Here is a 17,228-nt window from a genome sequence, read left to right as displayed (position 1 = left end):
GCCAAAAGAAAAACTTTACCTGTGCCATTGATCTATCTGTGGAAGTCCATTATATGGAATCAAATGGCAATTAGCCTAAAACAGGATTGCAGTAAAATGTCTGAGACTATGTTTGTTAAATCCTTATGCTGTAGATAATAATTATAAAATACACTGTACCTGTGACAATGTCGACTTGCAGGAGAGTCTTGACATTCTCTAAACAACGAAAACAAACAAAAACCCTATGTCAGCATATCTTATTGAAATGAAGCTATTCAGAAAAGTCTATCATTTCATAGATGGGTGTGTGGAGGTCCTGATGATAAATACTATAGTATAAAGCAGTATGATCCTATTAACATGTACATTTATAGGTTACAATATAGTGTCAGTCGGGGCAAACCTGAGCCACAGACTTTGCATCGTATTTGCAGTCAATATATGGCAAGTGTTACATTTATGTGTCACTTTTTAGCATTCCTTCGGATGCATTTCATCAGATCTGCATTATATTCTACATATACTGAGAAAATTGCTCTAAACTGCTCAAATGGGAGCTGCCAGATCCAACCTGATTAGCTTGAACCTGAAATGTCTATTGCAATTTTAAAGAGCAAGAAATAATTCCCTGTTATATGATTGCGGGCTCTAATACAGCTCTACGCCTCTCTTTACTGCTTTATATTCGGCTTATTATCAGATATACTGATATGAAATGTGCTGATTGCAGGCTTTTGTGCTTTAAAAATCCATCATTTTATTTGTGCTAAGACATCCCTTGATAGCTTTACATTTGCTGCATCAATTATTTCCACCTATCAATTACTGGCTCTTTTTATTCCTATCTATTGGACACTTTCCACTTACTGTATTCCTCCCCCGCACTAGGCATATTCAAAGTGAGTTTGAGGATCTGAGCGGCATGGATTCACATGTATTGCTCTATATGGGGGAAACAAATGCATAACTACCCGGGAATGCGGCAGTTTGTTGGATAATACTTTTCAGATTGGAATGGAGAAGCTCTGTACCATGGTATACTTATTGCTTGAATGTTCAGTGCCATTGTTAGTATTCAGATTTGGTGGTATCATTGTGGCAATTAGTATTGCATCAACAAAGTGCACTATTATATATTCAAGTGTAGAGTTACTTATTTTTACAATGGTGTAACTATGGAGGAAGCATAAAAAACTCTACCCTTCCCATCTGATTTCCTAATTGCAAGCTGGGAGGGAGGACGCAGTGATTTTAAGATGCCAGTGGGAGGGATTGGGGCGATGGGAGTCAGGGAGTTGGAAGGCGGAAAGTCGATAGGCAGAGGCCACGCACTCTGTGCGCCGTCCCCCCAAAGTTTTTTGGTGCAGTGGGACACTGTACACTGTAGTTTTGGAAATACATTTGACTTTTAGCTTATTTTATCTAGTGAAACGTCATTTCCCTATTTAATTTTCTTAATTTCTCTCTTGATTTTCTTGTCTATTATTGGAGTAATGAGCAAAAACGAAAAAATTCTCCGAGCATATACGTGTTCTTTGTATCAAATATTTGCATGCTGCATTTGTTCAGTCATTTAAAATCCATTTTCAACCCATTCCCCATTTATTATAATTTTTGCCATCTTAGAGCCAAACAGCACTTTTAGGCGAGAAAAAAAAAACCTCTAGAGACCTTTGCCAAATATGACATTTTAAAGCAAGTAAAAAACTAGTTATATTTAATGCACATATTCATAAATGAGAATCTCAAATATTACCACTTATATGCATGTTCTGGCTCAAATGCCATTTGTAAATGTCCCCTAGCCTGGCAAGTGAGCATGAAAGGGAATGCTGTTTAGTTACAGCTTATTATAACTATTAATTAGAATGTAAAGTTTAATAAAGCAGGTTATGGAAATCAAAGATGTAGGCAAATACCTAGCACAGTGCTAAAACAGAGTGTGTCAAGGAGAAAAAGAAAATTGCAAAAAAGAAATCGTACAGCAACAAAATCAAATCTCCCCAAAGCCTATTGAAGGGCAGGAACTCCACTGTGACGCCAATTCAAATTGAGATCAAGGGCATGAGCTCCTAACTCACCTGGATACAAGGAGAATCATAATTTATATTACACTGTATTCATTTTTATGAAACAAGTTGACAGATAAATGAATCTATGCATCTGGTAGCATACCCATTACAGATACAGAAAAAAAAGAGCACAGTGCTGGAAAAATTGACACTGCACTGCTGTATAAATAGCCCTGGGGTATCCTCTGTCCTGATTTTTACACCAGGACCCTTGGGAAACCGAAGTGACACATACTGTGGTACAATACGAGGAGATTCAATTGCCATTTTTTTCATCCATTTCTGTGTTACCGGATCTAAATCAAATCATTCAAAATTGAATAAACAGTTTCCTCTCTGCCTAATGTTTGCACAGAGGAATATCTTTATTCTATTCCATACAGAATCATAAGAATGTCTTCTTTAAATACAAATACAAAATACATGAAAACTGTAAAAAAACCATTGGAAAGTATCTCCCTATCGTCTACAGTGTCCCGATGGGTCATTAGCATCCCTGATGACTTGAGCTTGGTGGAATGAATGAGATGAATAAGTGTATTATGATGTTCATACTGAAAGATACTAAGGGGCCCATTCACTAAGTTCGAGTGAAGGAATAGAGGAAAAATAGTTCGAATCTCGAATGTTTTTTTTGGCTACTTCGACCATCGAATTGGCTACTTCGACCTTCGACTACAACCTTCGACTTCGAATCGATTCGAACTAAAAATCGTTTGACTATTCGACTATTCGATAGTCGAAGTACTGTCTCTTAAAAATTTTCTTAAAAATGTTTTCGCCACCTAAAACCTACTGAGGCAAATGTTAGAAGGTCCCCATAGGCATGCTAACAATTTTCTGATCGAAGTATAATCCTTCGATCGATGGATTAAAATCCTTCGAATAGTTCGATTCGAAGGATTTAATCGAACGATAATTCCTTCGATCATTCGATATAACGAATTGGGCAAAATCCTTCCACTTCGATATTCGAAGTGGAAGGATTTTAATTCGGCAGTCGAATATCGAGGGTTAATTAACCCTCGATATTCGACCCTTGATACATCTGCCCCTCAAGTTCAACAATTACAGTTTGTATATACAACAATATATTTCCCCTTTATTGCATTTTTGTTATATATTTTTATTCTTTCTTCATCAGGTTTAAAATCCTGCTTTCTCTGTTTTACAAACCATCTAGCCTTCGTATTTTGGGGATTTTTCTATGCAGCTCTGAAGTCAAGATAATTGAGGATTGGAAAGCACAGCATCTGTGAACTTTCTATCATTATTTTCTATATAGTTTTAAATAGAATCTTTAGCATCAAACACACTTAAAGAGATAAATGTCTTCAGATCTAGGACAATGGATGCCTATATAAATAGAAAAACATACTCTTGGCGTTTGCAGTAAACAAGTCTCTTGTATCTTACATTTCAAAGTTTAAATAAAATCTTAAAAAAAAAAAACACAGCTATACACAATGAAGAAAATAATGAGCTCTATTTCTATGTTAAAGAGCATCGTCTTCCCTGAAAACATAACTCCCCAAATCTTTAAACAAGCTCTTTCTAAAGATCTGACATTTATTGATGTTAAAAGAAGGCAAAACATTCATCTGAATCAGCGTTATGTTTTCCCTTCAGACTTCATTATGCATTGCAGGATGACAGTTCTAAGTAGTGATCCCATGAGCCTGATTTGCTTTCTCCTAGGATGCTAATTTAGAGTAAAACGTTTAATATCCTAAAATGGAAATAGCATTTTATTATTTAGGAATGGATTATATATATAGATGTTAGATAATAATTCTTATGAAGACACGTATAACAAACATGGGTTTTAAAAACTGCATTAACATATCCTTGTGAAACAAGGATTTGAAAAATGTAATCAATATCAGGGGGCACAGGGTTTTGGGTAAAGATGCATATGAGCATAGGATATGAGGCAGAGGGGTACAGTGGGGCACAACATGGGGTCATAATGAGAACATATGGTGCAGGTCAAGGGGAAAATGCCAATATGGAGCACAGGGCAGGGAGTAAAGTTTGCAAAAAGGAGAAGAAGCTTGGGGGAAAAGGTGTGCATAGTGTGAGAGGCAAAGTTAAACCAAAGGGTTGGAGCAAGCATCGACTACAGATGGAGCACAGTGTACAAGGTGCACAGGATACAAAATTGACATAGGGTTATAGCAAAATAAGCAATTGGAGCACAGGATGCACAAAGGGCAAATGGTGGGAGGCAAAACTGCATTTTGAGTTTACATGGAGATACATGGGGGCAAATTTTCATCAGTGAACGATCTGCCACACTTCGCCAGATGAAAATTCGCTACCACTACGCTTATTCACTAAAATTCGTAGTTGCGTCTGGGCAGCTGAAGGCTGGCAAAGTTTCACTAGCGTTAATTTGTCACCGTGACCCTTTCATATCGATCTTTTGCTAGCGTTCATTTCTGCCTAGCAAAACTTTGTTAGTACACCTATGCTTAGGTCCATTTGAATAGGGCGGGTACTTATAGGTCGTATGGACGTCTTTATTAGAGATGTTGGGGCAAATGCTTGAAGTGGCCACTTTTTATTACAAATGTCCAAGGAAGCATAATAAAGACAAAATACATCCTCTAATGCTCTAAACATGAGCCTGACCTAAAACAAATGTGGCATGCCCCTCAAATGGTTGGGAAAGAAATGTAAACACCAAAATCTTTAATAATTAGGACTTTTGAAGGAAATCCCGCTTTAAAAAATGAAAAAACGCAGCGTAAGATTGAGGAGGATGTAGCTTCATCTCATCAGTTTGCCTGGTATAAGGTGGCGAATGAGACTGGCATTCTGTAAAATTCACTTTAGTGAACTTTAGTGTTCGCCTGAGCGAAAATTTGGCTGGCAATAGCGCGCAAAACTGCACTAGCGATGGTCTCTTTCACTAGCGAATTGTCCTCTGAACCTGTTAAAATTGGTGATGTCCCTGCGGATGAGATTTCTGGTGAATTTTCACTAGTGACGGCCACTTTGCCCTTTAGTAAATCTGCCCCATGGTATGAGAGAAAGGGTGCACATGGATCACACTATAGTGGCAATGATAGCACATGGTGCTCAGGTGCACAGGGTAAGGGCAAAAGCTGCACATGGGGCAAAGGTTAGCATCAAAGATGTGAAGTATACTGCTACCATTTTTTGTTGGTAGGGGTTCACCAGGGTAAAGCAATTTCAGAAGATACGTTACAATTTATGCAGCTGCATTTCACCGCAAATCGTGCACAATTGCTCTGAAAATGTTATGGTTGCCATAACATTTCTGCACTTGTGGTCATAAATTACCCCAATTTTTTTTGAGTCCAGAATGGCTTTCAGTTCCATGATGCCTTCAAATCCTTAGGTTTGCAGTCCAGAATATGACAAGCTTTACAAGTGCACCCATAATGACAGGTTACCATAGAAACATGAGCCCATAAGCATTAGAGCAGCAGCTAGATTTAACCTAATTAAATTCTGTTATACTGTGCTGTATTTCTGAAAATGTGAAGATGCTGGATGGCTTTCCATAAAAAGCTACAATATGGCATGGATAACAATTTATCTCTGTACCTAATACAGAATGAACAGTATATAGGCCAATTTTAAAACTGGTTTAGTGTTAATAGCGGAAATGTTCTGTTCTAGAAACTTATAAATATTTTGCTATCAACTTGACTATCAATGCTGTTGATAGCAATAATAAGTTGCTATATATACATTACTATGTGCTAACCTATGTCATTTTAATATGTTTAATCAGTTGGGGTTAGATATATTTGTGCTTTATTTCTCTCCTCAGATAATTTGCTAAAATGTTAACCTAGTGCTATGGTTTTGTATTTTTTATGATCCAGATACAGATGAGTCAAATTATTTGGCAAGGTTTGGAAATTCTAAATAGTTTGATGGTTGCCCAAAAAAAACTGATTTGCAAAAGTCATTGCATGGATTTCAAAACAACAATTCTAATTAATTACACAGATAGTGTCTAGCTTAATAGTCTTGGCCTACTGTTGGTCTAATAATATTTCCATAATCATTTCCATATTTTTTACTTTTAATAAACATGTACTCACATCACTTTCATGGCCTTCCCTCAGATTGTACGTAAGATCTTGCTGTATGTGTTCCACAAATGTATGTGCATATTCAGGATAAAAGTCCAACACTTCATAAAGGCCTTTAAGAATAATACATTGGAGGTCACAGTAGGTCAGAGCCTTTACATCTGCATTTGTTTTGATGACTTGATCTTTAATTGATAAGTTTGCTCCAATAAGGTCACCTTTTCCTGTAAGAAATATAAAGAAAACAACCACTTATTAACTGACAAAACAGATTTAACAAAAGGTACCTGAAGGCATTTAATGGATCGAGTCAGTTATTGGACTGTTTGTTGTTTTAAGTACAATTAAAAACCTAATTTTATTGGTAATTTATGATACACTGAACTGTACCCTACAAGAGAATATTGAGTGACCACAATTATATCATGGGTTTTAATATACGTAACTACATAAATAAAAACACAATCATAAAAGGCAATAACAAGAATAAAAAAAATACCAGCTATGATTGTCTTTCTTGAAGGGGTTTTGCTGTTCACTGTAGCATTTTTCAGCAGAACTGTGCTTACTACCGGGGAATACCTCTCCCACTACAGGATAACAAAATCCAAGGATATCCTTGCAAATGTGTGTGCCATCGATGGCCCTGTTTGTCTGTATACAGCCCCTCGCCACATGGGGTCACTCCCTTGGTTCCTTGTAAAGGAAGGCTACTACTAAACAGGGTGCTTTATAAAAAATAATATTTTATTATAAAATATTTTATTAAAATCATTCAAAATACACATTCATTAATAAATGCATTTTGTAATATTTATCATATATGTAAAAACTAAATGCTGCACTGTATGCAGTACATATTGTCAAACAAATATGCAGTAATTTCTAGGGATGCACCGAATCCATTTTTTTGGATTCGGCTGAATCCTTCGTGAAAGATTCGGCCGAATACCGAACCAAATCCTAATTTGCATATAAGGACATTTTTTACTTCCTTCTTTTGTGACAAAAAGTCGAGCAATTTCCCTCCCACCACTAATTTGCATATGCAAATTAGGATTCGGATTTGTTTCGGCTGGACAGAAAAAGGCAGAATCCTGGCCGAATCCCGAACCGAATCCTGGATTCGGTGCATCCCTATTAATTTCTAACAGAATCATTTAGTGTCTCTACCAAAAGAACTAGATATATTTTTCAGGAAAACAATGATTTTCACAAAGTCCTTTGACAAGCTGTTATACCTAGAATTGCCAGCACCATTCCGTCCTTTAACACTTCCATAGAACCTGAGCACACCAAATAAATTGCCTGCAAAGCATCTCCCTGCCGTAGAAGGTACTCTCCAGGAGCACAAAAGGAGGTTTTGATATGTAGAGACAAAGACCTGAGGCATCCGCGACTAGCGCTTTCAAAAAGGGATAGTTGTAGGATCTCCTTGTTCAAGTACATGGTGATATCTGAGCGCAGCTCATCTGGAAAATCTTTCAAAAGCTGTGAAAAACAGCAATTGAATTAATGAAATTCAGAAAAACTTTCATGCGCAAATAAATGAAGCATGTTATGTACATGTTTCAAAAGATAACCTCAGAATACGTCTCACTGTACTGTATCATTTTAATGAAATACCGTGCTTTAATAAATCCACCCAAAAAAGTTACTTCTTTATTAGAAGCCTATATGTGGCTGAACATCATTAATGGATGATAAATGGGTTGACTTATCATGGGTTATAAATGGGTTGACTTATCATTGTATGGTCCTTGAATATGATAAAACCTGAAAAATCTGATTAATATGATCTGGGTGAATGAAACATGACTGGGCTGCGTATTTAGATAATATTTATTTACATACTACTAGTTTAATACTTAGTATAATACACAAAACAATACACCTCTATTTACCATTCCACATGTAGCCATATTTATTTAATTTTGTTAAGGGAAAACCATACCCGCAAAATGAATATTTGAGCAATATCAAATTAAGTGGCATATTAAAGAATCTTACTAAACTGGTATATATATTTAAAGGAAAAGGAATACTGTCATCGGAAAACATGTTTTTTTCAAAAATAGTGCTACTCCAGCAGAATTCTGCACTGAAATCCATTTCTCAAAAGAGCAAACAGATTTTTTTATATTCAATTTTGAAATCTGATATGGGGCTAGACATTTTGTCAATTTCCCAGCTGCCCCTGGTCATGTGCCTGAACTTTAGGAGAGAAATGCTTTCTGGCAGGCTGCTGTTTTTCCTTCTCAATGTAACTGAAGGAGTCTCAGTGGGACATGGGTTTTTACTATTGAGTTTTGTTCTTAGATCTACTAGGCAGTTGTTATCTTGTGTTAGGGAGCTGTTATCTGGTTACCTTCCCATTGTTCTTTTGTTTGGCTGCAGGGTAGGAAAGGGAGGGGGTGATATCACTCCAACTTGCAGTACAGCAGTAAAGAGTGATTGAAGTTTATCAGAGCACAAGTCACATGACTTGGGGCAGCTGGGAAATTGACACTATGTCTAGCCCCATGTCAGATTTCAAAATTGAATATAAAAAAAATCTGTTTGCTCTTTTGAAAAATGGATTTCAGTGCAGAATTCTGCTGGAGCAGCACTATTAACTGATTCATTTTGGAAAAAAAAATTTTTCCCATGACAGTATCCCTTTAAGTAAATATTGGCCTTTTACATCTCGTGCCTTGAACCAACATTTCGTGATTGTCTGTGTGTTGCCTCAGAGATCACCTGACCAGAAATACAACAACTGTAACTGTAACAGGAAGAAGTGTGGAAGCAAAAGATAGAACTCTGTCTGTTAATTGGCTCATGTGACCTAACAAGTATAGTATTTTTGGTATGTTTGTGTGCACCGTGAATCATATGATCCCCGGGGGGTGGCCCTTATTTTTTAAAATGGCAGTTTTCTATTTATGATTACCCAATGGCACATACTACTAGAAAAGTATATTATTATGAAAATGGTTTATTTACATGAAGCAGGGTTTTACATATGAACTGTTTTATGCAATAGGTTTTTATAGAGACCTGCATTGTTTGAGGAGTATAGTTTTCCTTTAAAAAAACAGGAACTAATGAATGATACGCATAAATGAGGCTTTACTTGCCTTAGAAAGTTACGTGTATTAAGTTCTCTATGTTTGGTACTATGGGCTAGATTCAATTCAGCGAGAAAAAGGTTTACCATGTGAAAAGTCATGAAAAGAGTTTATAAAGCACACACGAAGACAAGAGACTGCCAATGACAAATTAAATTAATAAGGGAAATAGAGGCTTTTAATGAAAATCCAAATCCAATTGTTTATGTTGGTTGTAGCTGAAACGTCTTTATATTAATTAACATTTCATTTTTTTCATAATGGAAAAATAAAAGAACAGAATTTAGAAAAGGTTGAACTTTTTAGATGGTCTTAATGTAATAATATTTCAAATAAAATATTGCAATCTATAAATGTAAAAATATCACAGGAATATTTTATAAACATAGTATTGTGTTCATTGTGAACAATGCAGATGACGAGATCTTCAGAAATTCAGAGTTTACTGCAATTTCTTATAAAGCTGGAAATCCTAGATGTAGTCATTAGCGAATTAATTCGCCAGGCACAAATTTGCGGCGAATTCGCCAGTGAATAAATTCGCAAAACTGCAGCAAAAAGTTGCTGTTGAAAAATCCGCTGTCCCAAAAAAAAAAAAAATTGTCGTGCATCTGAATAGTCGCACGCATAAAATTGTTGCGCATCAAAATTATTCGTACACCCATTGATTTTAATGCATTTGGACAAAATAGCTGTGCGTATAAAAATTATCACTCGCATAAAAATTGTTGCACATCAAAATTATTTTGATGCCCTTTGACTTCAATGTGTTTTATGAATTTTTCTGTAAATTCGCTCATTTTTTGGCTAAGCGAAATGGCACAGATTCACCCATCACTACCCAGATGCCATAATATGCTTCATTTCAGTAAATCCTACTTGAAAGATTTAATACTGACCATGTTAATATAATATAGAATAAAAGAAAGCATGTGGTTACCTCATGAGAATCAATTCCATTATTGACTGACCAGTTGGTTTGAAAATATTCAAGCATTCTTTGCTTCAGTTGTTGTGGTAGATGATGAACCCGTATAAAATCTTTTAGATCTTTAGTTCTTGTATGATAAAGAGACCATCTGGAGTACATGCGCTGTATTATAGCAGTTACATTGCCAAACACCAAAGCATGCATCAAGGCTATAATTAGACATCAAGAGAAATATATCAATACATATATATATAATAAAATATATAAATCAACATAAGCATGCTTTATGTATAATTCACACGAAAATAATGTTCCTAACAAATATTTTAAAAAGTCATTGTGAAATCTTGTTATTTTCAGAAGATTTAGACACAAACATGAAATAATATCAAATTTAAAAAAAAAATCTGTTTTGAAAGAAAGTTTTCTTCTAAAATAGGTAACAGAAGAGAAATGTGTTGCTGAATGGAAATTGCTCAGAAATGACAAGGAGATAATTTAAAGGATTTTAATTAGGTGTTCTATCATCTTCACAGTATTCTAGTTTCTGAAACTTTTATTAGCAGTTAAGCAATTTCTAAAATTGATTTTCCCTATTCTATGCCATTGTTTTTCTCTATTATAAAAGTTCTTTTAACAAAAAAAAAAAGAAAGGGAAAGGAAATTGTATAATTAGAAGTAGTTAAATATCTGTTTCCTCTAATACAGATATGAGAAGACTTTAACTGCAGAAAAATTTTCCTGGGCAAGTCTTTGTTCAGTTTGTTTGCCATTGGATTACAATAGTTTCATTTGATAACCAAAAGAGAAAATGATAGATAACTTGCATTTCTGGCCCTGCCCTGCAAGATTAAAAGAAAAAATATGATATATTTTTAAGTATATCACCAAGTAACAAAAGTATCTAAAGGGTATTAGTATTATTATCAACTTTATCCTTCAGAAGAGGAAGGTGAAAAAACACCAATCTATACAATTTACTTGTGTACAAGGCATTCTTCAATTTACTCATTGAAATGATAATCAGCTAAAGGAAAGAGTGGTATGCATACCTCCAATCAGCATTATGCAAATGGAGAAGATCTTTTCTATATCAGTGTTAGCTGAAACATTTCCAAACCCAACACTGGTTAGACTGCTAAGAGTGAAATATAGGGAAGCAATGTAGGTACTTCTGAGTGCAGGACCTCCTTGTGTATCATTGCTGTGGAAAGGAGATTCCAGTCTTTTTCCAAGCTCATGGAGCCAACCTAAAATTGAATAACATGAACAATTAGGTTCATAGATTACAAAACAGCATTGCGTAAAATGGTGATTCACTAGTCCATATAAAAATAAACTTTTTAAACTCCGTGTAAATTGAAAAACGAAAAGGACAGTATAAATAAAATAACTGATTGCCATGCTTAGAAGAACATTGGTTCCATATTAAAGGGGTAGTTCGCCTTACAGTTTATTGCGGAACAGTCCCGATTTTGACAACTCAACCCGCAGTCCCGAATTTGTACTGAAATGTCCTGACTTATGTTCCAGAATTTGTGCCAGGTGTAAATTGTTACTTTTGTAACAATTTAAGATAAGCAAAGAAACAATTGTAACAATTTAAGATAAGCAGGTCTCTTGGGGAAGCTGTGACTTGCAATTCACCTTTATTATTATTATTATATTATCAAAACTGTAATAACACAAAAACCACAGAAATGTGATCATAACCTGCCAAATTTTGTAAAAGGAACATGGTAAAAAAATTTGCAGCACTCCGCGTGGCACATGTTTTTCTCCCTCTTTCTATTTCCAAAATGTTGGGAGGTACGGATCTGAATAAAAAGCTGTCTCAGGGTATCACTCTACTAAAAGTTAATTTAAAGATGAATAACCTCTTTAATTAGCTTATCAATGTGTATCCAATGTAATAACATAATTCAGACAAAAAACTGCATAGAAAGAAATATTCGTGAAATTATTATTTAATATTTATATCTTATAAAATATGGGAAAATGCATCGTCTGGTCATGAATGCCAAATAATCAATCAATTCAATATAAAAAGGCAGGCACTTCCTGGAATCAGATTTTTTAAAACTCATGTCTTTGCAGGTAATCTTTGAGTAAATATGCTGTCATGTGTAGTAAAGAAATTAACTTAGTTCTAAAAAAAACAGTGGACAATATAAATAAACCTTACAATTAAACATAGCGCAATACAACTTGTAACAGAATAATGTGTCCATTATTATAACATTTTGGGGTTATTTATCAGAGGTCGAGTTGTTTTTTATGGAAAAAAATTATATTATTATACTCCAAACCTGGAGTTTGGAGTTTTTTTTGATGGGTAAAAAACTAAATCTGTTACAGCATTTCTAGTTTTTTTATGCCAAAAACGCGATTATTTAGAGTTTTCGGGTTTCTCACCCTGGATCCACTGATTCAAGTTTTTTCCATTGGAGTTTTTTCTTAAATTAGACATCATTCAAGTTGTGAGTTCATTGGAGGTCTAAAAAAGCTGACTAAGCTCTAAAATTCGTCTTTGATAAAAAAAATTCCCCTTAGTGTTACAGATATATATATATGATACTGAACTATCATTGTAGAAATAGCAAGCTATTAATTCTAGGTATATACATACTGTATACGGTTATGGGAACTATGATCTGGAGTGCTTGGCAACTAGGATTTGTGGGATTATAAATTTTAGGCTTTAAAGACAAACGGTATACATATATGTTTGACTCCCCTTTTCTATTCATTCTTCAATCTCTTTTTTCCCCTCTCTCTCAATTATTTTTACACTTTGGCTCTCTTTCCTGTCTATTAGTTTTGCTTTTAGTCAGAGATTTGCATTCATTTTGTTTCTATAAATAAATCACCAGTGAAATAAAGGTTAATGGATAGAGGGTAGAAAGGCAGATGATGACTAAAGCTAGTACACTTCTCGATAAAGCTGACTGAAAGTGAAACCACTTTATCTACCCCTTCCTTCTCAATCTGAACTCAACTATTGCCACCCATGTATTGAGACAGTGTATCAACAAGCCAATAACAGTGTTGCAAAGACAGAATTTAAAAAATGGGAATATTAAACGTGTTTCAGTTATTTATGTACTGTACATGAAAATGTTTTTGAAGCAGAATTTATGTTTCTTTAGGTTGTTTGTGGTTGCTACTAAGTCTGTTATGTGTAGCATTCTTTTTCCTGTTGTTTCTGTTGTTTAAATAAACCACATCTGGTCTGTTGTGCTTATTGTAGGCTTAGGGACATGGCACACACAGCATTTGACCACTAGTGATGGGCGAATTTGCGGCGTACGGCGAAACGGCGAAAAATTCGCGAAACGGCGCCGGCGTCTCGTTTTTGACGCCGGCGCCCGTTTTTGACGCCGGCGTCCGTTTTTTCGACGCCGGCGCCCGTTTTTGACGCCGGCGTCCGTTTTTTCGAAAAAACATTTTTTGACGCCGGTGAATTTTTGCCGCGAATCTTCGCGGGCGTTTCACGAATTTATTCGCTGGCGGCGAATCGCGCAAATTCGCCGCGAATTCGCACCTGCCAAATAAATTCGCCCATCACTATTGACCACTGCTACTTACACTGGCACCAATTACATGAAGTGGAGATTCTACATTTGCCTCAGCTCTTAGTTAGTACACATTCATACCCATTTCCTGGTGTTACTGTCACTTTAAGTTTATGGCAAGGTGAGCAGTATGGAAGCTGTATTGCCATATAGTTGTTTCTTTCCCACATGTAATAAAACAAGTAACCAATCAATTAATTTCAGTATGAGTGTTGGTGTCTAAGCAGTTTAGGTTTAAGTAGCTCTGTATTGCAAAAACATGGTCCTTTATTTTATTATTTTTTTAAACGGGCCACAATCACTTAGCAAAGAATATTTTTACATGCATTTCTAGATGGAATTCTGTTCCATAAAATGAAGCACAGAAAGTATGTTATTTGCACTGGAGAATTAGCTTTATTGCTGGAAAAAGCTAATTTTATTACATCCTCTCTAATGGCTCAGAGGCCTATATTATTCATACCACAAAATTTACTGTAGATTACTACCAGCTATATAAGTATGAAATTGCCTTGTGTATTGCTTGTTTGTCAGCTTAATTACTGTTTGCTGCAGGGAGACAGTTTTCACTTGAAACCAAGCAGTTGCATATGTTGCTTACAAATAACGATGCAGAAATTTCATTCCAGGGCATTTTAATGAGATTACTAGAAAATAAGTACTTAAATGGAGTCTAATTCTAGGCAACAGTAGCAAGTAATCAAAACATTCTATTTAACATATTATATAAAATGACTGTTCTTTTCTTTGATCCCAGAAGAATGTGCTAATAGTAAACAAAATACGTAGGATTATGTTATCCAGCTCCATATTTAAATAAAAATAAATGTGTTGCCTAAATAAAGTGCCACGGGCACACACATTTAAAATCTGGCCCTCATTAAAACATGCCATGTAAAATATTGTTATGAATTCATATTACATTTATTTAACCAAAAGCATATCATGTTTTTTTAAACCATGTCTACTATTTAAACCTTTTCAAAACAGAATATATGGGGCCCGCCTAGATAGGTGGGTTGTCTAGTTGTCTGTTTGTTTCTTGATGCACATTCTGTTGATGCTGTTGTTCATGTAATATACAGTATATCTCTAGCAGGAAACTAGTATTGGCTCCTTGAAAGCTAATCCAAATTCCACCTGCATCAGTATTACTCTTTAGATTTGAGGTTCAATAAAAACACATATATTAATCAAGATCAATATGAGTAAAATAAAAAAATAAAAAAACAATGAATGGGAATACAGCACTTTATTCATGCAATCTACTATTTCTTTAGTGTGATCTTCTCAGTTAGTGTATTACAGAACTTCACTTCTCATAGTAGTACATGTATAGGATCTGTTACCCAGGAAATCCATTATCCAGAAAGCTCCGAATTATGGAAAGGCCGTCTCCCATAGACTCCATTTTATCCAAATAATCCAAATTTGTAAAAACTATTTCCTTTTTCTCTGTAATCATTAAACAGTGCCTTGTATTAATCCAAACTTAGATACAATTAATCCTAATTGGAAGCAAAACCAGATCATTGGGTTTATTTAATGTTTACTTGATTTTCTAGAAGACTTAAGGTATGCTGATCCAAATTACAGAAAGATCAATTATCTGGAAAATCCCAGGTCCCGAGCATTCTGGATAACAGGTCCCATACTTATACTATGAAAAAAAATCAAGAGAAAAAAACATCTGGCTAGAGCTACTAGTTAACTGGATCATAGAAATCTTCTTTTTGTTTTGCCCTGGATACATTTTTAGTAAAGTATAAGATTTACAAGGGTTTTTTTCACCTTTAGATTAACATTTAGTATGATGTAGAGAGTGATATTCTGAGACAACTTGTAATTGATTTTCATTTTTTATTACTTGTGGTTTTTTATTTATTTTGCTTTTTATTCAGTAGCTCCTCAAATGTAGCAATCTGGTTGCTAGGGTCCAAATTACCCAAAATTACTCAAATATGATTATGAGAGGGCCTGAATAGAAAGAGGAGTAATAAAAAGTAGCAATAACAATACATTTGTAGCCTTACAGAGCATTTGCTTTTAGATGGAGTTCGTGAAAGAGTCAGAAGAAAAGGGCAAATATTTAAATAAATATTTAAAATAAATAATGAAGACCAATGGAAAAGTTGCTTAGAATATGCCATTATATAACATACTAAAAGCTAACTTAAAGGTGAACAGCCCCTTTAAATAAAATGTAATTAAATGAAAATTAATGTTTTCTAAAATGCTTTAAGTAAATGGCTAACACATTTTACATATGCTATCACGTCACTGTACAGACTTAATATATTTAGGAGCAGGCTAAAAGGAAAAGGGAAGGCTACAAACACAGCATTCTGCACAGACACAATGAAATGCATTCATCTTATTTACTCCTAATTCTTGCTGCCTTTCATTATACAGGCATGTAAGCCTTTCTAGAAGCCTAGTATACAGAAAGCTCTGAATTAGGGGAAGGTCATATAAAAAAAACAGCATTTTAAGCAAATAATTCAAATTTTTAAAAAATTATTTACTTTTTCCTCTATAATAATAAAACAATACTTGATGGTAACTAAGCTGCATTAAGCCATTTTTGTGGCAAAACAATTCTATTGGGTTTATTTAATTTTTAAGTTTATTTAATGTTTAAATAATTTTTTTTGATAGTTATCCAGATTACTAAAAGCTCCCTTATCCCCATATTCCAAGCATTTTTATTTTTACACTGAACTGTTCCTTTAAACATTATGCATAGATTTGCCAAAGTATATGGTCTTTAGGGACCCCAAAATTAATATTGTGCATATGACTTTTCTTTGTTGCCAATTCAGCTTCTGCACTTATCCCAAGATGAGTGTGAATTCTAATTGGATTTATTTCTAACTTAGCTTGCTTCTTAACTTCTGACTTAGCTTTCTAGATCATCTCTGATTTATTATGTATCAATTATTACAGAATTAAAATTAACAATATAAAAGATATTATATAAAATCAAGCATGTAAACGTTTGTCTAAATATCACAAAAGATATTTAGGGATGGTGGATTTTTATTATGCACAAGCTTATCAACATTAACAAATGATATTTAGAGGCACATTTATCAAGGGTCGAATTTCGAGGGTTAATAAACCCTCGAATTCGACCCTTGAAGTTAAATCCTTCGAATTCAAATATCGAATTCAAAGGATTTAGCGCAAATCCTTAGATCGATCGATCGATCAAAGTAAAAATCGTTCTATCGAACGATAAAATCCATCGAATCGAACGTTTTTAAGGATTTTCCTTTGATCAAAAAAATCTAAGAAAAGTGCTGGGGAAGGTCCCCATAGGCTAACATTGTACCTCTGTAGGTTTAAACTGCCGAAGTATGTAGTCGAAGTATTTTTTAAAGAGACAGTACTTCGACTATCGAATGGTCGAATAGTCGTAGGATTTTTAGTTTGAATCGTTCAAATCAAAGTCGAAGGTCGTAGTAACCTATTCGATGGTTGAA

General features: G+C 34.7%; 1 protein-coding gene across 2 annotated transcripts in view; it reads right to left on the bottom strand.

The window, feature by feature from the left end:
• Positions 1-17,228, bottom strand: part of LOC108718920 (potassium voltage-gated channel subfamily H member 8) — a 169,593-nt gene that overhangs the window by 24,596 nt on the left and 127,769 nt on the right. For both annotated transcript variants that reach the window (XM_041565998.1, XM_041565999.1), the window contains exons 9-13: positions 11,221-11,418; positions 10,178-10,377; positions 7,369-7,618; positions 6,137-6,351; positions 160-198 (exon numbers count right to left, since the gene is read on the bottom strand). In XM_041565998.1, coding sequence (XP_041421932.1) covers positions 160-198; positions 6,137-6,351; positions 7,369-7,618; positions 10,178-10,377; positions 11,221-11,418 — 902 coding nt within the window. The remainder of the gene's footprint in view (positions 1-159; positions 199-6,136; positions 6,352-7,368; positions 7,619-10,177; positions 10,378-11,220; positions 11,419-17,228) is intronic.

Source organism: Xenopus laevis, chromosome 6L (assembly GCF_017654675.1).
Source record: "Xenopus laevis strain J_2021 chromosome 6L, Xenopus_laevis_v10.1, whole genome shotgun sequence".
Lineage (NCBI taxonomy): Eukaryota > Metazoa > Chordata > Amphibia > Anura > Pipidae > Xenopus > Xenopus laevis.
This window is presented reverse-complemented; position numbering and strand designations above follow the sequence as displayed.